General features: G+C 39.2%; 1 protein-coding gene across 3 annotated transcripts in view; it reads left to right on the top strand.

Annotated features, from left to right (window-relative positions):
- The window catches only part of USH2A (usherin), a 1,021,568-nt gene that overhangs the window by 396,406 nt on the left and 598,693 nt on the right, over nucleotides 1-26,469 (top strand). For all 3 annotated transcript variants that reach the window (XM_056568336.1, XM_056568335.1, XM_056568334.1), the window contains 3 exons: nucleotides 8,768-8,971; nucleotides 12,756-12,836; nucleotides 15,803-15,988. In XM_056568336.1, coding sequence (XP_056424311.1) covers nucleotides 8,768-8,971; nucleotides 12,756-12,836; nucleotides 15,803-15,988 — 471 coding nt within the window. The remainder of the gene's footprint in view (nucleotides 1-8,767; nucleotides 8,972-12,755; nucleotides 12,837-15,802; nucleotides 15,989-26,469) is intronic.

Raw genomic sequence — 26,469 nt, 5'->3', positions numbered from 1 at the left:
ACTATGTGCAGTATGACTAATACATTATACTATGTGAAGTATGACTAATACATTATACTATGTGCAGTATGACTAATACATTATACTATGTGCAGTATGACTAATACATTATATTATGTGCAGTATGACTAATACATTATACTATATGCAGTATGACTAATACATTATACTATGTGCAGTATGACTAATACATTATACTATGTGCAGTATGACTAATACATTATATTATGTGCAGTATGACTAATACATTATACTATGTGCAGTATGACTAATACATTATACTATGTGCAGTATGACTAATACATTATACTATGTGCTGTATGACTAATACATTATATTATGTGCAGTATGACTAATACATTATACTATGTGCAGTATGACTGATATATTATATTATGTGCAGTATGACTGATACATTACACTATGTGCAGTATGACTAATACATTATACTATATGCAGTATGACTAATACATTATACTATGTGCAGTATGACTGATACATTACACTATGTGCAGTATGACTAATACATTATACTATGTGCAGTATGACTAATACATTATACTATGTGCAGTATGACTGATACATTACACTATGTGCAATATGACTAATACATTATACTATGTGCAGTATGACTGATACATTACACTATGTGCAGTATGACTAATACATTATACTATATGCACTATGACTAATACATTATACTATGTGCAGTATGACTAATACATTATACTATGTGCAGTATGACTAATACATTTTACTATGTGCTGTATGACTAATACATTATACTATGTGCAGTATGATTAATACATTATACTATGTGCTGTATGACTAATACATTATACTATGTGCAGTATGACTAATACATTAAACAATGTGCAGTATGACTAATACATTATACTATGTGCTGTATGACTAATACATTATACTATGTGCTGTATGACTAATACATTAAACAATGTGCAGTATGACTAATACATTATACTATGTGCAGTATGATTAATACATTATACTATGTGCAGTATGACTAATACATTATACTATGTGCAGTATGACTAATACATTATACTATGTGCAGTATGACTAATACATTATACTATATGCAGTATGACTAATACATTATACTATGTGCAGTATGACTAATACATTATACTATGTGCAGTATGACTAATACATTATACTATGTGCAGTATGACTGATACATTATACTATGTGCAGTATGACTGATACATTATACTATGTGCAGTATGACTAATACATTATACTATGTGCAGTATGACTAATACATTATACTATGTGCAGTATGACTAATACATTATACTATGTGCAGTATGACTAATACATTATACTATGTGCAGTATGACTAATACATTTTACTATGTGCTGTATGACTAATACATTATACTATGTGCAGTATGACTAATACATTATACTATGTGCAGTATGACTAATACATTATACTATGTGAAGTATGACTAATACATTATACTATGTGCAGTATGACTAATACATTATACTATGTGCAGTATGACTAATACATTATATTATGTGCAGTATGACTAATACATTATACTATATGCAGTATGACTAATACATTATACTATGTGCAGTATGACTAATACATTATACTATGTGCAGTATGACTAATACATTATATTATGTGCAGTATGACTAATACATTATACTATGTGCAGTATGACTAATACATTATACTATGTGCAGTATGACTAATACATTATATTATGTGCAGTATGACTAATACATTATATTATGTGCAGTATGACTAATACATTATACTATGTGCAGTATGACTAATACATTATACTATGTGCAGTATGACTAATACATTATATTATGTGCAGTATGACTAATACATTATATTATGTGCAGTATGACTAATACATTATACTATGTGCAGTATGACTAATACATTATACTATGTGCAGTATGACTAATATATTATACTATGTGCAGTATGACTAATACATTATACTATATGCACTATGACTAATACATTATACTATGTGCAGTATGACTAATACATTATACTATGTGCAGTATGACTAATACATTATACTATATGCAGTATGACGAATACATTATACTATGTGCAGTAAGACTAATACATTATACTATGTGCTGTATGACTAATACATTATACTATATGCAGTATGACTAATACATTACACTATGTGCAGTATGACTAATACATTATACTATATGCAGTATGACTAATACATTATACTATGTGCAGTATGACTAATACATTATACTATGTGCTGTATGACTAATACATTATACTATATGCAGTATGACTAATACATTACACTATGTGCAGTATGACTAATACATTATACTATATGCAGTATGACTAATACATTATACTATGTGCAGTATGACTAATACATTATACTATGTGCAGTATGACTAATACATTATACTATATGGAGTATGACTAATACATTATACTATATGCAGTATGACTAATACATTATAATATGTGCTGTATGATTAATACATTATACTATATGCAGTATGACTAATACATTATACTATATGCAGTATGACTAATACATTATACTATGTGCAGTATGACTAATACATTATACTATGTGCAGTATGACTAATACATTATACTATGTGAAGTATGACTAATACATTATACTATGTGCAGTATGACTAATACATTATACTATGTGCAGTATGACTAATACATTATATTATGTGCAGTATGACTAATACATTATACTATATGCAGTATGACTAATACATTATACTATGTGCAGTATGACTAATACATTATACTATGTGCAGTATGACTAATACATTATATTATGTGCAGTATGACTAATACATTATACTATGTGCAGTATGACTAATACATTATACTATGTGCAGTATGACTAATACATTATATTATGTGCAGTATGACTAATACATTATATTATGTGCAGTATGACTAATACATTATACTATGTGCAGTATGACTAATACATTATACTATGTGCAGTATGACTAATACATTATATTATGTGCAGTATGACTAATACATTATATTATGTGCAGTATGACTAATACATTATACTATGTGCAGTATGACTAATACATTATACTATGTGCAGTATGACTAATATATTATACTATGTGCAGTATGACTAATACATTATACTATATGCACTATGACTAATACATTATACTATGTGCAGTATGACTAATACATTATACTATGTGCAGTATGACTAATACATTATACTATATGCAGTATGACGAATACATTATACTATGTGCAGTAAGACTAATACATTACACTATGTGCTGTATGACTAATACATTATACTATATGCAGTATGACTAATACATTACACTATGTGCAGTATGACTAATACATTATACTATATGCAGTATGACTAATACATTATACTATGTGCAGTATGACTAATACATTATACTATGTGCTGTATGACTAATACATTATACTATATGCAGTATGACTAATACATTACACTATGTGCAGTATGACTAATACATTATACTATATGCAGTATGACTAATACATTATACTATGTGCAGTATGACTAATACATTATACTATGTGCAGTATGACTAATACATTATACTATATGGAGTATGACTAATACATTATACTATATGCAGTATGACTAATACATTATAATATGTGCTGTATGATTAATACATTATACTATATGCAGTATGACTAATACATTATACTATATGCAGTATGACTAATACATTATACTATGTGCTGTATGATTAATACATTATACTATGTGCAGTATGACTAATACATTATACTATATGCAGTATGACTAATACATTATACTATGTGCAGTATGACTAATACATTATACTATGTGCAGTATGACTAATACATTATACTATGTGCAGTATGACTAATACATTATACTATATGCAGTATGACTAATACATTATACTATGTGCAGTATGACTAATACATTATACTATATGCAGTATGACTAATACATTATACTATGTGCAGTATGACTAATACATTATACTATATGCAGTATGACTAATACATTATACTATGTGCAGTATGACTAATACATTATACTATGTGCAGTATGACTAATGCATTATACTATGTGCAATATGACTAATACATTATACTATGTGCAGTATGACTAATACATTATACTATGTGCTGTATGACTAGTACAATATATTATTTATCGGTACATTATATTATGTAGTGTATAACGGGTACATTATATGTGTCGATGCATTATATTTTGCGCTCTTTAACTGGCACATTATACTTTATGTTATATGTCTGATACATTATACAATGTGTCAGTACATTACATTATGTGTTATAACTAGAGTGTGGTATGTAATGTGGTGATATATTATATTATTTGTTATAAGTCTGGTAAGTTATGCAATGTGTTGGTATATTATGTTTTATATCTGGTATATTATACTATTTGCTATATGTCTGGTACAATATAGAACATTATATACCATTACGATGTGTATGATATGTCTGATATACTATAGGTACAATATTCTTCTCTATGTGCGGTAGGACTGGCGGATCTGACTGTGTAATGTGTGATATCTCTATTTTACGTGTCCCACAATCCTCTGTCACCTAATCTGATCAAACAAGCTGTAAAATCCAACTCCCGATAATCTATGTAAATGAATGCACAGTCATGCCGGCCTCCATGCGCCCACCACAGTTCACGACATCAGCTTTTATCTATATGAAGTTGGGACATTTTAATTTCTGGCCTTAATTAGGAATGATTCATCTAATGATGAGTCTATGACCAGTAGATAAACCAGGGAAGGCGTCAATGATATAAGAAGCTGTATAGGAAATTTAATTACAAGGGATGGATGCATCAATAATAATTTTCAGATCATTGTCATTGTCTATAAAATATAATTAAATGGCGCAAGGCAACCTGGGTATGAAATCAGTCTCGGGTTCTCTGATTTATCTGTGGAGGTGAAGGGGATGAAGATACCTTCAGATGGATATTCAAGATATGAGGTATCATACTTACATGTAGCTGTGGTGAATGTGTAATTTGACTATATCTTTTTTGCACTACAATAGCTCTTACACAACAGGTGTTTTTAGCAGTCCTATGTAAAACCAATAAACCGTAGACTTCATAGACTACTTTGCTGCAAAGACAAACTAACCCTTCTATATCTATATTTGCTTGATAAGTAACTTATGGAACAGTCTACCTCAGGAACTGGTCACAGCAGGAAACATTAACAGCTTTAAAACAGGATTAGATACATTCCTGGAACAAAATAACATTAATGCTTATGAAGAAATATAAAATCCCATCCCTTCCCCAATATCGCGCCACACCCCTACCCTTCAATTCACAACCCTACCCTTCAATTCCCTGGTTGAACTTGATGGACATATGTCTTTTTTCGACCGTACTAACTATGTAACTATGTAAGTAAGAGCAAACACACTTGAGGGTCCGATAGAGAGCAGCTACAAAAAGCAAACACTAGAAGACTTGGTATGCCCATCTACTCCATGGACAACCCATTGACTTTAAAGGGGAACTCTAATGGCCAGCGTACGGAAGTAAATGTTCCGAACGCTGTTTTCGCGCTGTGGGGGCCGGCCATGCCCATTGTGACATCATGGCCACACCCCTCAATGCAAGTCAATGGGAGGGGGCGTGACTGCCGTCACGCCCCATCCCATTGACTTGCATTGAGGGGGCATGACCATAATAATTCATCAGTGTACTGTATCTTCAGCCAACCCAAGACATTGGCTATATCAGCCATCAGGTACCATGTGGTGTAGTTGAGCGGAGTCCAAAGGTCTTTAAAGGGGTTCTCCGGTGGAAAACTTTTTTTTTTTTATTAACTGGTGCCAGAAAGTGAAACAGATTTGTAAATTACTTCTATAAAAAAAAATCTTAATCCTTCCAGTACTTATTAGCGGAAGTATACTACAGAGGAAATTGTTTTCTTTTTGGATTTATTTTCTGTCACATCCACAGTGCTCTCTGCTGACACCTCTGTCCATGTCAGGAACTGTCCAGAGCAGGGGAATATCCCCATAGCAAACCAATGCTGCTCTGGACAGTTCCTAAAATGGACAGAGGTGTCATCAGAGAGCACTGTGGTCAGACAGAAAAAAAATCCACCAAGAAAAGAACTTCCTCTGTAGTATACAGCCGCTATGAAGTACTGGAAGGATTAAGAATTTTTAATAGAAGTAATTTACAAATCTGTTTCACTTTCTGGCACCAGTTGATAAAAAAAAAAAAAAAAAAAAAAGTTTTCCACCGGAGTACCCCTTTAACTTCTTAATCGTATAAAAAGTGGCACTTAAATTTTTTCCACTTTCTGTCTCTTTGTGTTTTTCAATTTCCAACCTATCCATAACCTCTCTATCAGGAAGACTGTGAAAAAGCAAAGGCTTAGGTTCTTTGGAGTATCCAAGGGTGTCAGTACCGTAGTGACAAACCATGAGATTCCCACCCAAATGCCTTCATCCACTTCTCCTCAAATGCTTCCAGCCATGTCACCCCCCCCCCACCCAATTCCTACAACATCCCCCAAAATACTTCCAGCCTCCCCCTAGATTTCTCTCCAGAAGCATGGGTGAGAATGTATCACTGGTCCTTGTGTGTATTTGTTTTTGTCTGCATTTTTTGACTTTTGTAGAGTGGAGGGAAATTTTTTTCTAAGTTTGCATGATGGGTGGTAAATTTCACACAAGTACACAAAAGAAGGCTGTGAGATTAAAGGGCTACTCCGCCCCTAGACATCTTATCCCCTATCCAAAGGATAGGGGATAAGATGTCCGATCACGGGGGTCCCACCGGCACTCCAGATATCCAGCGCACAGAGCGAACTGACTGGCGATGCGGGGTGGAGACTCGTGACGTCACAATCACGCACCCTCAATGCAAGTCACGCCCCCTTCCCATAGATTTGCATGTAGGGGGCGTGGTACGAGTCTCCGGCGCTGCACCCGACGTGCTAAACGAACACTGGGTGCAGCAGGGAGATCACAACATCTTATCTCTATGCTTTGAATAGGGGATAAGATGTCTAGGGGCGGATTACTCCTTTAAAAAACAAAACCCAGATCTGCTTGGGTTGGTTTAGATTGCCAAGTTTTATGTGGGTTTGCGCTGTGGTTCTGTGTTTTTATGTCAATTTCGCACAGCTGTTTTCTTTTCCTGGCCCCGTATGGCTGATACAAGCCAGCCGATTGGGGCCAAGGGGCCCTCGATCTATAGACAGGTGCAAGTCCCAGAGGCAGGGTTAGCATCTACCAGGTGTAGGGGGTATCAAGCATTTAGCAAAAATTCATAACCTGAGAGAGAACTATGATGAAAACCTATACTGACCCATACTTACCTAGCTCAGGTCCCTCATCTCCTGTGTTCTTCCTGCTCCTGAAACAAGCGCTCAAAATAGAACCTGCCATCTCAGCCAATCTCCAGCCGCAGTGGTGCCAGAATTGGCAAATTTGATAGACCTCATTCTAATGTATTTGTCCACTTTTGTCTGCCTCAGTGTTTCCCGTCCAGGATGCCTCAAGCTGTTTCAAAACTACAACCCCCAGCCTGCCTGGACAGCCTTCGGCTGTCCAGGCATGCTGGGAGTTGTAGTTTTGCAAAAGCTGGCGGCATCCTGGTTGGGAAACACTGGTCTACCAAAGGAGTAGTCATCACACCACTAGTCAACCTAACATTTAAAGGACATCTTCAGCAAAAGACAACTTATCCACAGGATGGGGGATAAGTGTCTGATCGTGGGGGGTCTGACCGATGGGACTCCCTGTGATCTCCTGCACGGGGTCACGGCTCTGCTGCGGCTCTCCCATGCTGGAGGCATGCCAAAGGCGTGCCGGCCTCAGTGTGACGTCACGGCCGACATGCTTCCTCCGTTTATCTCTATGGGAGGGGCAGGTAGGCAGCGTTCGTGCCTCCCCACCTCTCTCATAGAACTGTATGGGGAGGGGGCGTACCGTCGATCTCAGAGAGGTCGACGCTACGCGCACTAGCTGCTCACATAAAGCAGCAATGAGGGGGCCCCGTTTTGGAGATCGCGAGTGGTCCCAGCGGTGGGACCCCCTGCGATCAGACACTTATCCCCTATCCTGTGGATAGGGAGTAAGTTGTCTTTTGCTGCAGATTCCCATATCTGCAGACATTCCCATATCTGCAGTCACAATGTTGTCAGAAAAGAGCAAACAGAGAACAAAATCACACCTGCACTCACCGCAAGGGTACCGCAATTCCGGCCTCACTCAAACGGTGCCTTCAATCCACGATCGGGCATATCAGAAGTGGAGCGCTCAGAGAAGGCGACTGCCGGCGGTTTCACGCAATTACTATGCGCTTCATCCGGCCTCATTGATGGCCGGATGAAGCGCATAGTAATTGCGTGGAACCGCCGGCAGTCGCCTTCTCTGAGCGCTCCACTTCTGATATGCCCGATCGTGGATTGAAGGCACCGTTTGAGTGAGGCCGGAATTGCGGTACCCTTTGCGGTGAGTGCAGGTGTGATTTTGTTCTCTGTTTGCTCTTTTACTGATTTCGTTCTGTTTCACCTAGCACCGCCAATGAGACCCCTTGTGCAAGTATCTATCTGTTGTAAACCTCCGATGTGTATCCTTTGCTTTAAGACCCTGTGGTTACTAGCAGTGCCACTTGTTCTTCTTCTACATTGGTTTACAATGTTGTCAGACTTTATAACACGTTTCTTCTCTTCATTCCAGGGTTTGGCGGTTGCTTGACAGAGGTCAGTTTTGCGCAGGGTGTAATAGTTAACATGGCATCAGCGTCTAGGTTTGCCGTCAGAGTCAGTCTGGATGGATGCCCGTCATCTGAAAACTCCATAAACTGCAGAGGAAACGACTCCACCATCATCTACAGGGGAGAGGAGGAGGACGCTCATGACTACAGTGTGCAACCATTTACAGGTACAACGAATGGAAACTATGTATATACCTGTAATAAGAGGAAGAGAATCCAGAACGCATCTGACTTGATGCAAACGACAATGTTACAAAGTTACCACAGAGTGAACACAGAATCATTAACTCGGACTCTGACATTAAAGAAGCACTCTAGTTTTTTTTTTTTTTTGCCCGTATCATACACCCTAACCATCACTAGTACTACAGTGCCATCTGTTTTATTCCAGAAAAGCTGCATCCTTTTGTTTCATAATTGTAACTGGGTCATATGATCACCAGCCTGACCAACAGAAAATGATAGTGTCTAATGTGTCAGAGGAAGTGATCAGTCCTGGGTCAGCTGACTTTTTGTGGTACTACAGGATGACATCATCATCTATCAGATTCTTCCTTGCAGCTTCAAGGCCCCTCACAGCTCTTTCTGTATACTGCAGCTGCTATCTCTATTGGATCAGGATATATAGTAAATATACACCTCCCATTCAGCTCTATCTGTATACTGCTTCTGCTATCTCTATGGCATCAGGATATATAGTAGTTAAACACCTCCCCCAGCTATATCTGTATACTGTTTTTATCTTTGTGGGATCAAGTATTTAGTCGTTATACCCCTCCCCTCCAGCTCTATCTGTATACTGCCAATGCTATCTCTATTGAAGCAGGATAGATAAAAAATATACCCCTTCAGCTCAACTTGTATACTGCTGCTATCTCTATGTGATCAGGATATATAGTGGTTATACACCTTTCCCCCAGCTCTATCTTTATACTGCTACTGCTATCTTTATGGAATCAGGATATATAGTAGTTATATATACCTCTCTTCCAGCTCTATCTGTATATTGCTGCTGCTATCTCTTACATTAGGATATATAATAGTTATACCCCTTCAGCTCTATCTGTATACTGCTGCTGCTATCACTATGGGATCAGGATATATAGTAGTACACTTCTCCTGAGGCTGTGTTCACACATTGTGTTTTTTGTTAAATGTTTTATGTGTTTGCTACGATTTTCCCCAAATCACTACAAAAATGGTGCTAATTTATAGCAATTGTGCAAATCATGGAAATGTTTTTAATTTTTACAGTGATATTGGAAATTGTATCAAAATGCAGCACACGTGTGTGAAAAATGCTGTAAACTTTAATGTGTGAACAGAGCCTTTATGTCGTAAAACACGTCAATTGTGATTATAGGTCAAATCACCTTCTCCTTATGGCAATATTTCTCTAAAAAACATACCGTACTTTTAATAAGAAAATATCAAAACTTCACATAATGTGACCTGACCTCAACCCACTTAAGAGACTATTCAGTTCACCTGGGTGATCTTCAGCACCAGCAGCCTGATTAGATGACCAGGTGCAGTGATACAACTCCACCTTCTGTTCTGCAAAGCCAACAGATTCATGGGATATGTAGGCAGCATTAGGAAATCATTTCCGTGATGGAATTGCAATCAGTATGGCTGAAAACCAATGCCTGGCAGTCAGCTAAAACAGATAAGCACAAGAACCTCTACAATATTCTCCTGTAATAGCTTATACTGTACTGTATAAGCGAAAAAACATTCTTTAACCCCTTAAGGATGCAGAATGTACAGGTATGCCACTGGTACTTAAAGAGTACCTGTCACCAAACTAAACTATCACGCCCCCTCCTGTAGGCTTGCATTTAGGGGCGGAGCGTGACATTACACGGAGGCGGAGGCGTGACGTCACACGCCGCCGGCCAGTTGGTCCCCTGTAATCAGTCCCGCAGCGAACACGCTCCGGGGACTCATTACAAACGGGGTGCCACGTGCATGATCCCGGGGGTCCCCAGCGGCGGGACTCCCGCGATTAGGTATCTTATCCCCTATCCTTTGGATAGGGGAAAAGATGTGCAAGCACTGGAGAACCCCTTTAAGATTTTTTAATAGAAGTAATTTACATATCTGTTTAACTTTCTGGAGCCAGTTGATATATTAAAAAAAGTTTTTTCCTGGATAACCCCAAGGACACAAGGCATACCTGTACACTCCGACGCCTGAAGTGGCTTCAGTGGCGCTCGCTTAGAGCAGTGAGTGTCGGCTACTCTCAGTAACCAGATAGTCTTTGCGTATGAGGGGAGCGGTGATCCCACCACTGCCTGTTATTTAGCCTTTTAGACACCATGATCAATGCCGGTCAAGGCGTCTAAAGTGAAGAAAAACCATCTGCTGTAGCTCAGAGGAGCTTACCAAACCCCATCGTTGGCTGAGGATGGTCTCCTTACCTGCCTTCTGCCAGGCTAGATCAGTGGATCGCAGATCACACTGTATAATGTTATGCCATAAACAAAGCATTATACAGTGAATGTAATCTAATGATTGCATATAAAAGTCCACTATGGGGATTTAAAAAAAGTGTAAAAGAAAAAAGGAAAAACAAAGACTAAAATTATGTAAAAAAAAACTCTGCCCTAAGAAAAAATAAAAGTACCCTTATTTTCCCATTTTCCAATTTTTTTTTTACGTATTTGGTATCGTCACTTGCGCAAATGTCCAAACTACTAAAATATAATGTTTATGATTCCGAACAGTAAACAGCGTGAATGTAAAAAAAAAGATGCCAAACTGAATCAAAATTACTGATTTTTAATCACATCATATATCTTTCAAAAAAAAAAATAATAATAATAAAAAGCGATCAAAAAGTCCCATCAAAACAAAATGGCAACAATCAAAACTACAGATCAATTTACAAAAAATAAGCCCTCAAAAAATAAGTTATAGGGGTCAGAAATGGACAAATTTATGCATACCAATTTTTTTTAAATAAAGTTTGCAATTTCTTCACAATAATAGAAAAACGGAATAAATCAGGTATCATTTTAATTGCATTGACCGACAGAATAAAGATAATTGATTATTTTTACCGTAAAAACCAACCCCCCCCAAAAAAAAAAAAATCACAGATTTGCAGACTTCATGTACATTTCCACTCACAAATAATACTTTTTGGTTTCATGGTACATTCTATGTTAAAATTAAAGTTGTCATTATAAAGTGCAAATGATCGCACAAAAAACAAGCCCTTATATGGGCTTTTAGGTGGAAAAATAAGAGTTATGGATTTTAATAAAAGGAAATAAAATAAAAGGGTTAAAAATGCACACACCCTCCGATAGCCTTGCATTGAGGGGGTGTGGTCCGGACATCACGGGGAGGGGGCGTGACCGTAACGCCACGAGCCTCTAAACAAATTCCAGGTGCTGCAGGGAGATCGCGGGGGGGGGGGGGGGTCATCCTTTGGATAGGGCATAAGATGTCTAAGGGCGGAGTTCCCCTTTAAGGCCAAAATGGGTCATTAATAGGTTAAATCCTGAGTCCTTAAAGGGGTGCTCCAGTGGAAAAAAAAATTTGTCATAAAAAAAAAAAAAAAAAACTTCCTCTGTATTATACAACAGCTGATAAGTACTGGAAGAATTAAGATTTGTAAATGGAAATAGTTATTCAAATCTGTTTAGCTTTCTTGCACCGGGTGATTTATAAAAAAATGTTTTTCACCGGAGTACCCCTTTAAATTAAATCAGTGGATATAGATAGATTTGTTATTTAGTTATTTATCCATATATTTATTTTTGTGATTTTATTTGTTATTTTTAATTGTTCTGTTATTTATTTAGTTAGTTATTTATTTTTATTTATTGTTGATTTTTTTTATATAACCATATATTGTTTTCCTATAGAATCATAAGGGACTTCTCTTCAGATTAAACAAACTAAAACACATTTTTATGATATCTTTATTTATCCTCACAGAATATTTGTATCGTCTGATTGCGTCAAATGAAGGAGGATCGGGGACAAGTTCTTGGGGTCGAGGCCGTTCCAAAGCGGATTGTAAGTAGATGCCAATGTGTGTACAAATTCTATTATATTTCATACCTAGTCATTTTATATCATTTGCTGTATTTCTCGTGAACTCTAGTACATTACAAAAGATTTTATAGTGTTAGAAAACTTAAAAAAAAAAAAAACAGCACCACACCTGTCCATGGTTTGTGACTGATATTGCAGCTCATCTCTTTTTTAAAGCGTATCTGTCATTTTACAGAAAAATAATACTTATATATGTTACTTAATAAGTCCTGCAGATCCTTAAAGGGGTACTCTCGTGGAAAACTTTTTCTTTTAAATCAACTGGTGCCAGAAAGTTAAACAGATTTGTAAATCACTTCTATTAAAAAAATCTTAATCCTTCCAGTACTTTTTAGGGGCTGTATACTAAAGAGAAATCCAAAAAAGAAAGGCATTTCCTCTGATGTCCTGACCGCAGTGCTCTCTGCTGACCTCTGCTGTCCATTTTAGAAACTGTCTAGAGCAGGAGAAAATCCCCATAGCAAACTTATGCTGCTCTGGACAGTTCCTAAAATGGACAGCAAAGGTCAGCAGAGAGCACTGTGGTCATGACATCAGAGGACATGCATTTCTTTTTTGGATTTCTCTTTACTATACAGCCCCTAAAAAATACTGGAAGGATTAAGATTTTTTAATAGAAGTGATTTACAAATCTGTTTAACTTTCTGGCACCAGTTGATTTAAAAAGAAAAAAGTTTACCACCGGGGTACCTCTTTAACCCCTTAAGGACTCAGCCCATTTTGGCCTTCAGGACTCAGACAATTTAATTTTTACGTTTTCATTTTTTCCTCCTTCTAAAAATCATAACTCTTTTATATTTTCATCCACAGACTAGTATGAGGGCTTGTTTTTTGCGCGACCAGTTGTCCTTTGTAATGACATCACTCATTATATCATAAAATGTATGGAGCAACCAAAAAACACCATTTTTGTTGGGAAATTTAAACGAAAAAAAACGCAATTTTGCTAATTTTGGAAGGTTTTGTTTTCACGCCGTACAATTTACAGTAAAAATGACGTGTGTTCTTTATTCTGAGGGTCAATATGATTAAAATGATACCCATTATTATATAATTTTATATTATTGTTGCGCTTCAAAAAAATCACAAACTTTTTAACCAAATTAGTACGTTTATAATTCCTTTATTTTGATGACCTCTAACTTTTTTATTTTTCCGTATAAGTGGCGGTATGTGGGCTCATTTTTTGCGCCATGATCTGTACTTTTTTTTGATACCACATTTGCATATAAAAAACTTTTAATACATTTTTTATAATTTTTTTTTTTAATAAAATGTATTAAAAAAGTAGGAATTTTGGACTTTTTTTTTTTTTCGTTGACGCCGTTCACCGTACGGGATCATTAACATTTTATTTTAATAGTTCGGACATTTACGCACGCGGCAATACCAAATATGTCTATAAAAAATGTTTTTTACGCTTTTTGGGGGTAAAATAGGAAAAAACGGACGTTTTACTTTTTTATTGGGGGAGGGGATTTTTCACTTTTTTTTAACTTTTACTTTTACATTTTTTTTTACACTTGAATAGTCCCCATAGGGGACTATTCATAGCAATACCATGATTGCTAATACTGATCTGTTCTATGTATAGGACATAGAACAGATCAGTATTATCGGTCATCTTCTGCTCTGGTCTGCTCGATCACAGACCAGAGCAGGAGACGCCGGGAGCCGCACGGAGGAAGGAGAGGGGACCTCCGTGCGGCGTTATGAATGATCGGATCCCCGCAGCAGCGCTGCGGGCGATCCGATCGTTCATTTAAATCGCGAACTGCCGCAGATGCCGGGATCTGTATTGATCCCGGCACCTGAGGGGTTAATGGCAGACGCCCGCGAGATCGCGGGCATCGGCCATTGCCGGCGGGTCCCTGGCTGCGATCAGCAGCCGGGATCAGCCGCGCATGACACGGGCATCGCTCCGATGCCCGCGGTTATGCTTAGGACGTAAATGTACATCCTGGTGCGTTAAGTACCACCTCACCAGGACGTACATTTACATACTGTGTCCTTAAGGGGTTAAAGGGGTACTCCGCTGCTCAGCATTTGGAACAAACTGTTTCGAATGCTGGAGCCGGCGCCAGGGGCTCGTAACATCATATTCCCGCCTCCTCATGATGTCACACCCTGCCCCTCAATGCAAGTCTATGGGAGGAGGCGTGACGGATGTCAATCCCCCTCCCATAGATTTGCATTTAGGGGGCAGGGCGTGAAGGCATGAGAGGCGGCGCTATGACGTCACAAGCTCCCGACGCCGGCTCCAGTGTTCTGAACAGTTTGAGCAGCGGAGTACCCCTTTAACATGTCTTTTTTATGTGTATAGCTTTTGTATTTGGCTCACAATTCCCTCTGTTCCGCTGCTCACTCATTCTGACATGCACTGCTCAGGAAGGGGCATGTCCAAAGCAAGCACTGAGCCCGCCCTCACTCAGCATCCACTCACTTCCTCCCTGAGTCTGCTGTGCTGGGCCTGTTTGTTATCCAATCACTGTCCGGGCATGCTTACTTTTGCTACAGCTGGTTGAGGAACACTGGTTTCAATAATCTGCAAAAAAATATATTGTCTGTAAATTCAGCGAAACTATGCACACCAGATAAAAAACTGATAGACCCCATTAAAGTCAATGGGAATTCTCAGGATCCATTGGTGTCTACTAGGCCGTGGATCATTCTGCTCCGTTGACTCCTTCTGGAGTGTATGTCCGATGGAAGCTTTCAATGGAGCCTTCAACACAGATGTGAACCTAACCTTTCACTTTCACTTCAGTTGAGCTGGACTGCAGTACCCGAGACCACCTATGAACAATTTTGGAACTGTTTCCAGAAGACTCCTGAATCCTGTACAACCCCTCATGTTTAATACCTGACATGCTGGACTGGAAAAAACTGATAAGACTTTAATATCTACATAATTTTCTGTCTTCTAGTTCCACCCAGTAGACTGATTCTTCTAGAAGTTCTTCAACTCAGTGGAACAAGTGTGGAGGTGACCTGGAAAAGACCTACTGGGTTCAGAGGAATCATTGAACGCTATGTTTTATCAGCAGAACCAGAGAACAATCCAAATGTATCTACAACCCAAACTGTGCTTCTAGACACCACTCAAGCTAATGGTAAGTCAAAAAACCAACTATTAGTAGCCAAGAAAAATATTCATAATATGGCAGCATGGGTGACAATTATATTTTTAAAGCTTCTATATGTTACTCCCTAGGTCATGCAGATGCATTACATGTCTTTATTATGTGTGTAGTTTATTTATTTTGCTCATAAATCACACTGTTCTGCTGCTCACTCATTCTGACATACACTGCTCACGAAGGTGCATAAACGAGGTAAGCACTGAGCCCGCCATCACTGACCATGCACTCACTTCCTCCCTGACTCTGCTGTGCTGTGCTATATCCCTTCATCCAATTACTGCAGGCTGCTCTGTAACCCCCTCCCCTCCATTTTCGTGCTGAAGTCTGATAGGACAGGAGTGAACACAGAGGAGTGCTAGTCCCACCCTCACATCCTGAATTTTTTCCCTGCCTGTGCTTCAGCTGGGACAAAGATGATGCAGCAGTTGGAAAGGATTATGTTCCGGATGGTATGGGGACCCCTAGTGGTCGTCTTTATGAGCCATAATTTCTAAAAAAGAGGAGATACATTTTGTTATGAAGTATATTAGAAAGGTTAATGTTTTGCCAAGATGTACGACATATAAAATGTTTTTGATTCTGACAGTGTCCATTTAACTACCAAATGTCTGTAATTTTTGAGTGAAATGTTAAGTTATTCTGATATAAACCTATTGAATGCCCAATTTCTAGAAGAGGAATACTTGTCTGAATCTCTGTCGCATGATATAAGCTTCAACGTGTAAATATATTGATCATGGCAGAGCATAAATATTGGACAATTAAAGGACAAATGGTGATAACACATGGGGACAAAGAACAATGAATGCAAAGGGCTCCTGTTTTATAGTCTGGATTATAACCCAGAGCTCCATTACCAATTCGGCTTGTTGCCTCTACAGTGCAGGGAGAAAAAGTAAGGGAACCCCTAAATGTAATACCATCCCTGAATGTAATACAGTCCCTAAATGTAGATCCTTTTTTAGCAGCAATCACCTCCACCAAATGTTTCATGTAGCTGCAAATAAGGTTTGTACAATATAAAATTTTGTATGGTTCCTCCGTGCAGAGGCGTTTCGGCCCACCAGTACATCTTGGATGCCTTGTGTGCACAGCCCTCTTCATACCACAGCATCTTAATAGGGTTAATGGGGAACTCTGCTGCTAGACATCTTATTCCCTATCCAAAGATCGTGGGGGTCCTGCTGCTAAAGGAATACTGGGTTCCGGCAGCAGTGGTCGTGATGTCACACCCCTCATGACGTCACGCCACGCCTCAAACCGTAATGCCAAAGACATACATGGGCATGGTGAGACGTCGCAACCACTGCCGCCGGAACCCATCAGTTAATTCAGAATTCCAGGTGCTGCGCAGAGATCGCGGGGGTCCTGCCGCTGGGTAGGGGATAAAATGTCTAGTGGCGGGATACCCTTTTTAGGTCAGGAGAACTCTAACCTTCCATTACAAAATGCAGTCTTTTACTGTTCTAAGTTGATCTCCTTAGGTTGGGTTCTATAAAAGTATTGAACTCATTGGCCCTGAGGCAGCAAAGTAGCTCCAAATAATGATGCCCCTCCACCATGCCAGTTGGGAATTATTATTCTTTTTTGCATGCAGTGTTATTTTTTATTTTTCTAAACAGTATTGTGCACCAGTGTGTAAGTACCATAGTGACAGACCATTCAGCTGCTCTAGGGCCCTTGGAGAGATTGGGTTTCATCCAGGTTGGTTCCCTTCCTTTTCTTCAGGGGGCTTTGTAAGAGGGGGGGGGGGTATTGCCCAATGGCAGGTCTTAGATTTATTCATTAGCCTATGGCCTAGGTGTCATACAGGGGACCCAAAGAACGATTACAATTTCTATTTCAGTGGCAACTTTATTTTATAGTCCTTGCAAATACAGTGGTCCCTCAAGATACAATGTTCTCAGAGAACAATATTTTAAACATATAATGGACCATGAAACTCTACTCCACATACAATGCCATAGGTAGCCCGGATCAGCAATATACATGAATGCAGGATCCCAAGGATCCAATTTGGCATTTCACTGGTTAAAAACCTGTATTACTGAAGTGCATGCAGTGCTTGGCTCTCTAGTAGCGCCTCCCTACAATACATTGCATAACTGTGCAGTTATCTGGTTATTGTTCTTTAATCTCCATTGTTTTATTATTTAAGATGACATTTTAGGGCTTTAGAACCAATTACCCATTTTCAATAGAGTTCCGGTCTCACTATGTCCCAGAACTTGAGGGACCACTATATGCTGTGCTGCCCCCCTGAACCCCAGTGTATATAGTATTGACTAGAGTTGAACGAACTTGCCGGGCTCGCCAAACTTTTTTTGTCACAGTGAAACCAGTAAATCAGCTAGTTTACTGTAACATCTTGCTGGGCTGAGCATTAGGCGCTGACCCAGCAAGAAAGGAGTTAATTGGCGCTGCTGAGCGCTAGTTAACTCCTTGGGGTGGAGGGGCTAGATACTTTATACAGCAATCTATATAGCTGTATAATATATACATTGAAGAGAGTGATACTTGCCATCTTATCGCTGGTCTGGGCCTCTTCTTGTGTAGCCCCGCCTCTAGCAACATCACGAGGAGACCGCGCTAAACAAGAAGAGGCCTGGACCAGCAAGGAAATGGTAAATATCACTCTTTCTACTGTATTCATTATACAGCCATATAGATGGCTGTATAATGTACACACCCCCTTCCCCGAGGAGTTAACTAGTGCTGTTTAGCAGTGCTAATCAACTCCTTCTTTGCTAAATAAGCCAAACCTGGCAATGTTTTAAAATTCGGCAAGCCGCGAACTCAAAAACATCCCCCCCCCCCCAACATTCTGCTTGTATCTGGGTTCAAGGGCACTGCTCGCTTAACTCTAGTCCTGACGATTATTGGGATTTTACGTACATATACATACTGAAAAGGGTCAACAGACATGAAATATGGCCACGGGCCAAAAGATCTGCACGTTCCCACAGAAAAAAATCCTATGTATTTCCACTGAACATCTAATGGACTCATCCTTTTCCTCTCAACCACATCATAGAAGACATGAATAAACTCGTATCGGTCTATTTAGCCAATAAGCCATACACATAAACAAAGCGTCACAGTCAGCCTCTACAGATCACAGCGGAACGCGTCGGAGAAAAATAGTGCAATGCGTCTTCTTGATTTTTTTTTATTTTTTTATTTTTTCTAAAGTCATTACATTTACGGCTTCTTTATATGTGACCTTAACAAACGGCGTACGACGCGTGTAAGTGCTCTCCGTGTGGTGATTCCTGCACTTAAGCGCCGGGGCTGGAGCCGTAGGGATGAAAAATGTGGTCATTTCGCAATAGCAAATGATAGTGGTATTAGTCCTTGACAGGTCCAAACCTTGGACTTTATCGCATGTAAAAGATGAAATACAGGTTACGTCTGCGCAATTTTTCCACATAAAACATATTTATGATTTAGAGAAAAGCAGGGTGACTCAACATCACTAAACTTGTCCGGCGAAAATAATTTAGGAGGCATTTTTTCACGGTCCAAATACACCAAATACACCTTGCTATCAATCTGCTTAACTAGTACCATATGGTGAATTGATTTTCTAATTCCCCAGGGGGGTTGGTAGGACGTGGGGTAATAGGAACGTTTTTGACTAGAAGTGTTTAAGGATTAAGTAGGGGCCTCTCACACCTGGCCCGGCAATGCAGGAGTTAAACTACAGGAGGGTTGATGGATGTGGAATGGCTGTAAGCAGATTTATATAACCAAATGATTTGGGGGAAAAACAGCACCACACCTGTCCACAGGTTGTATGGGGAATTACAGCTAAGCCACTTTACTTCAATTGGGGCAGAGAGGCAATGCCATGGAAGAAAGATAACCCAATTTTAAATTCTAAAGCAGTGTTTTCCAAATAGTGTGTCTCCAGCTGCTGCAAAACTACAACTCCAAGCATGCCCAGACAGCCTTCGGCTGTCTGGGCATGCTGTGAGTTGTAGTTTTGCAACAGCTGGAGACACGTCACAGGGGAGATTTTATCAAGACCTGTGCAGAGGAAAAGCTGCCCAGTTGCCCATAGCAACCAATCAGATCGCTTCTTTCATTTTGCAGAGACCTTGTTAAAAATGAAAGAAGTGATCTGATTGGTTGCTATGTGCAACTGGGCAACTTTTCCTTTGCACGGGTCTTGATAAATGTCCCCCACTGTTTGGAAAACACCATTCTAAGAGTTCCCCATAAGATACAGTCATGGAAATAAGCAATGACACCTCTTGTCAATTGTTTTTTTATTTTGTTTATTTTTTTTTTTTTACATATATGATCTTTGTTGAAAGGGTAGCTCCCACCATCCCCTGCCTATTTCCCATCCATCCCTAACCTCCTCCCTGCCTAATTTTTTTTTTTTTTTACTTTATAAAAAATGCAGTTTTGTCTGCCTGGTAGTGTGCTCACTACCAGGCAGACTTCCCCAGCAGGCCTGACGGCACTGATGCCTGCTGGGGCTGACTTCCGCCCTTAGGCACCCTGTGTTAAAAACAATACATGGCCACGGCGCAACCCGAACCCCGCTACCCCTCCCCTGAACCCCACTACCCGAACACCCGCTATATATATATATTTTGCGCCACCAATTCTACTTTGCGGTGACATTAGTCATTTTACCAAAATATCCACGGGGAAACGGGAAAAAATTAATTGTGCAACAAAATTGAAGAAAAAATTCAGTTTTTGTTATTTTGGGGGCTTCCGTTTCTACACAGTGCATTTTTCAGAAAAAATGACACCTTTTCTTTATTCTGTAGGTCCATACGATTAAAATGATACTCTACTTATTTAGGTTTGATTTTGTCTTACTTCTGGAAAAAATCATAACTACATGCACGAAAATGAATACATTTAAAATTGTCATCTTTGATCCCTATAACTTTTTTATTTTTCCGCGTACAGGGCAGTGTGAGGGCTAATTTTTTTGTGCCATAATCTGTAGTTTTTAGCAGTACCGTATTTGAATTGATCAGACTTTTTGATTGCTTTTTATTCATTTTTTCATTACATAAAAATTGACCAAAAATACACTATTTTGGACTTTGGAATTTGTTTGCGAGTACACCATTTTAATTAATGATATATTTTTATAGTTCGGACATTTCCATACGCAGCGATACCACATATGTTTATTTTTATTTACTCAGTTTTTTTTTATGGGAAAAGCGGGGTGATTCTTACTTTTATTAAGGAAAGGGTTAAATGATCTTTAACCTTTTTTTCCACACCTTTTTTTTTTTTTGCAATGTTATAGCCCCCTCTACTGGCTATAACACTGCACACACTGATCTTCTACACAGATCCCTGTCATGCATTAACATAGCCATGATCAGTGTTATCGGCGGCCAATTGCTCAAGCCAGGATTTCAAGCTTGGATCAATCAATTGCCGATCGGACGTGCCGGAGGCAGGTAACGGACCCTCCGCTCGCGTTCTAGCTAACCGGGACATCGCGATTTCATAGTGATGGTCCCGATCACCCCCACTGAGCTTCCGGGAGTGTATTTATGTTACTTTAGACGAGGCAATCAACTTTGAATGCCACATCTAAAGGGTTAATAGAGTGCAGCACAACGATCGGTGCCGCACGCTATTAGCCCAGGGTCCCAGCTTTCATTAGCCGCGGGGCCACGGTGTGACCCTGTGTTATAGACTGGGACCGGGCGCAGGGCGTACAGGTACACCCTGCATCCTTAAGAGGTTGAAAAGATGAGAGAGGCCTTTCATTTTCATCATAGGTATACCTCAACTATGAGAGACAGAATGAGGAAAAAAATCCATAAAATCACATTGTCTGATTTTTAACCCCTTAAAATCGTATACGTCTCCGCACCCTGGGCTTTAAGGACCCATGATGTATGCGTACGTCATGGCATATTCTGGTCCCTGCCGCTCGCCGGGCAGAGATCGGAAATGGATGCCTGCTGAATTCTGTAGTTGTAGTTTTGCAACAGCTGGAGATTTCCCCCCCCCCCCCCCCCCAAGTGAATGTACAGGGTACATTCACATGGGCAGGGGCTTAATCCCCCGCCCGTGTGATTGTACCCTAAAAACACTACACTACACTAACACAAAATAAAATAAAAAGTAAAAAACACTACATATACACATACCACTGCCAGCGAGAAACAACAGTGAACCCCCGCCCGTGTGACTGTACCCTAAAAACACTACACTACACTACACTAACACACAATAAAAAGTAAAAAACACTACATATGCACATACCCCTACACAGCCCCCCTCCCCTCCCCAATAAAAATGAAAAACATCTGGTACGCCACTGTTTTCAAAATGGAGCCTCCAGCTGTTGCAAAACAACAACTCCCAGTATTGCCAGACAGCCGTTGACTGTCCAAGCATGCTGGGAGTTTTGCAACAGCTGGAGGCACCCTGTTTGGGAATCACTGGCGTAGAATACCCCTATGTCCACCCCTATGCAAATCCCTAATTCAGGCCTCAAATGCGCATGGCGCTCTCACTTTGGAGCCCTGTCGTATTTCAAAACAACAGTTTAGGGCCACATATGGGGTATCTCCGTACTCGGGAGAAATTGCCTAACAAATTTTGGGGGGCTTTTTCTCCTTTCACCCCTTATGAAAAGGTGAAATTGGGGTCTACACCAGCATGTTAGTGTAAAAAATAATTTTTTTACACTAACATGCTGGTGTTGCCCTATACTTTTCATTTTGACAAGAGGTAAAAGGGAAGAAAGCCCCCCCAAAATTTGTAATGCAATTTCTCCTGACTATGGAGATACCCCATATGTGGGCGCAAAGTGCTCTGGGGGCGCACAACAAGGCCCAGAAGGGAGAGTGCCCCATGTACATTTGAGGTAATTTGCACAGGGGCGGCTGATTGTTACAGCGGTTTTGACAAAGCAAAAAAAAACAAAAAAACACATGTGACCCCATTTCGGAAACTACACCCCTCACGGAATGTAATGAGGGGTGCAGTGAGAATTTACACCCCACAGGTGTCTGACAGATCTTTGGAACAGTGGGCTGTGCAAATTAAAAATTTTGTACAGCCCACTGTTCCAAAGATCTGACAGACACCAGTGGGGGGTAAATGCTCACTGTACCCCTTGTTACGTTCCTCAAGGAGTCTAGTTTCCAAAATGGTATGCCATGCGGGGGTTATTTTGCTGTCCTGGCACCATAGGGGCTTCCTAAATGCAACATGCCCCCCCTAGCAAAATTTGCTCTCAAAAAGCCAAATATGACTCCTTCTCTTCTGAGCATTGTAGTTCGTCCGTAGTGCGCTTCAGGTCAACTTATGGGGTACCTCCATACTCAGAGGAGATGGGGTTACAAATTTTAGGGGGCATTTTCTGCTATTAACCCTTGCAAAAATGTGAAATTTGGGGGGAAAAACACATTTTAGTGACATTTTTATTTATTTTTTTACAGATGCAAAAGTCGTGAAACACCTGTGGGGTATTAAGGCTCACTTTATTCCTTGTTACGTTCCTCAAGGGGTCTAGTTTCCAAAATGATATGCCATGTTTTTTTTGCTGTTCTGGCACCATAGGGGCTTCCTAAATGCAACATGCCCCCCAAAAACCCTTTCAGAAAAACATACTCTCCAAAATCCCCTTGTCGCTCCTTCGCTTCTGAGCCCTCTACTGTGCCTGCCGAACACTTTACATAGACATATGAGGTATGTGCTTACTCAAGAGAAATTGGGCTACAAATATAAGTATACATTTTCTCCTTTTACCCCTTGTAAAAATTCAAAAATTGGGTCTACAAGAACATGCGAGTGTAAAAAAAGGAAGATTGTGAATTTTCTCCTTCACTTTTATGGACATTTATCAACGGGTTTACTCAGGTTTTCTTTACTATAATTGTCGCAAAATTGTCGCAACTGCGACTACGTGATTTTTCGTGCGACATTTTGACTGGAAAGCGAGAAAAGCAAGTTTTCAAAAAATTAACTACGTAGTAATAATTTTAAAATGGACTACGGGTAGTCAGGTATTTATTAACTGCGACAGTCGCAACAGGGTTAAAAATTGACTAAATTTACTCCAGCTCAAACATGGAGCAGAAAAAGCTACTACCAAAGTAAAAAAGGAAAAATTGCTTACGTGAAAGAAATTTATCAACAGGCTGAAACCAGTTTATCAAGTCAAACATAAGCAAAAAAAAAGTAAGGAAAAAATTACTAAAAAAAAGAATACATAAGCAAACATTGATAAATGTCCCTCTTTGCTGCTATTCCTGTGAAACACCTAAAGGGTTAAAACTGAATGTCATTTTGAATACTTTGGGGGGTGCAGTTTTTATAATGGGGTCATTTGTGGGGTATTTCTAAGATGAAGACCCTTCAAATCCACTTCAAACCTGAACTGGTCCCTGAAAATTGTGATTTTGGAAATTTTGTGAAAAATTGGAAAATTGCTGCTGAACTTTGAAGCCCTCTGGTGTCTTCCAAAAGTAAAAACACGTCAATTTTATGATGCAAACATAAAGTGGACATATTGTATATGTGAATAAAAAAAATGCAAGTTACCAAAAAAATTTACCACTATGTTAAAGTAGAATATGTCACGAAAAAACAATCTCGGAATCAGAATGATAAGTAAAAGCATTCTAGAGTTATTAATGTTTAAAATGACAGTGGTCAGATGTGCAAAAAATGGCCGGGTCCTGAGGTGTAAAATGGCTGGGTCCTTAAGGGGTTAAAGAATTTATTTGCAAATCATGGTGGAAAATAAGTATTTGGTCAATAACAAAAGTTCATCTCAATACTTTGTTATATACCCTTTGTTGGCAATGACAGAGGTCAAACGTTTTCTGTAAGTCTTCACAAGGGTTTCACACACTGGTGCTGGTATTTTGCTCCATTCCTCCATGCAGATCTCCTCTAGAGAAGTGATGTTTTGGGGCTGTCACTGGGAAACACAGACTTTCAACTCCCTCCAAAGGTTTTCTATGGGGTTGAGATCTGGAGACTGGCTAGGCCACTCCAGGACCTTGAAATGCTTCTTACAAAGGGCCGGGCGGTGTGTTTGGGATCATTGTCATGCTGAAATACTCAGTCACATTTCATCTTCAATGCCCTTGCTGATGGAAGGAGGTTTTCACTCAAAATCTCACGATACATGGCCCCAGTCATTCTTTCCTTTACATGGATCAGTCGTCCTGTGCAGAAAAACTGCCCCAAAGCATGATGTTTCCAACCCCATGCTTCATAATAGGTATGGTGTTCTTTGGATGCAACTCAGCATTCTTTCTCCTCCAAACACGGGTTGAGTTGAGTTTTTACCAAAAAGTTCTACTTTGGTTTCATCTGACCATATGACATTCTCCCAATACTCTTCTGGATGATTTGAGTCCCGTTCTTGTGATCATTTTGACACCACGGGGGTGAGATCTTGCATGGAGCCCCAGTTTGAGGGAGATTATCAGTGGTCTTGTATGTCTTCCATTTTCTAATAATTGCTCCCACAGTTGGTTTCTTCACACCAAGCTGCTTGTCTATTGCAGATTCAGTCTTCCCAGCCTGGTGCAGGTCTACAATTTTGTTTCTGGTGTCCTTCGACAGCTCTTTGGTCTTGACCATAGTGGAGTTTGGAGTGTGACTGTTTGAGGTTGTGGACAGGTGTCTTTTAAACTGATAAGTTCAAACAGGAGCCGTTAATACAGGTAACGAGTGGAGGACAGAGGAGACTCTTAAAGAAGAAGTTACAGGTCTGTGAGAGCCAGAAATCATGCTTGTTTGTAGATGACCAAATACTTTTTTCCCACCATAATTTACAAATAAATTCTTTAAAAATCATACAATGTGATTTTATGGATTTTTTTTCTCATTCTGTCTCTCATAGTTGAGGTATACCTATGATGAAAATTACAGGCCTCTCTCATCTTTTTAAGTGGGAGAACTTGCACAATTGGTGGCTGACTAAATACTTTTTTGCCCCACTCTATTTCATTTTATTTTATTGGAAAAACAGGAAAAGGGGGAGATTATTTTAAATATTGCAGCATAACACTTTTAATTACAGACCCATAGAAGGGCTTGTTTTTTGCGGCACCAATTGTACTTTGTAATGACATCACTAATTTTGTAACATAATCTGTGGGAAACAAAAAAAACGTATTTGTGTTCATGGTAAAAAAAAATGCCATTTTGTAACTTTTGGGGTCTTTCATTTCTATGCAGTTCACTTTTCAGTAAAAATGACACCTTATCTCATTCTGTAGGTCCATATTGTTACAAGGATACCCAATTTATGTAGGTTTTATTTTATTTTATGTTACATGCACCAAAATGAATATGTTTAAAATTGTGATTTTTTTTTTGGTCTGTAGATTTTATTGGTATTTTTTTTTCTTTTGATGGGACTTTTTGATCACTTTTTATAAATTTTTTTATGGTATATGAAATGACCAAAAACACGCAATTTTGCACTT

The sequence above is a fragment of the Hyla sarda genome, chromosome 3, assembly GCF_029499605.1.
Source record: "Hyla sarda isolate aHylSar1 chromosome 3, aHylSar1.hap1, whole genome shotgun sequence".
NCBI lineage: Eukaryota > Metazoa > Chordata > Amphibia > Anura > Hylidae > Hyla > Hyla sarda.
The sequence above is the reverse complement of the archived record's forward strand: the minus strand, read 5'-3'. Positions and strand labels throughout refer to the sequence as shown.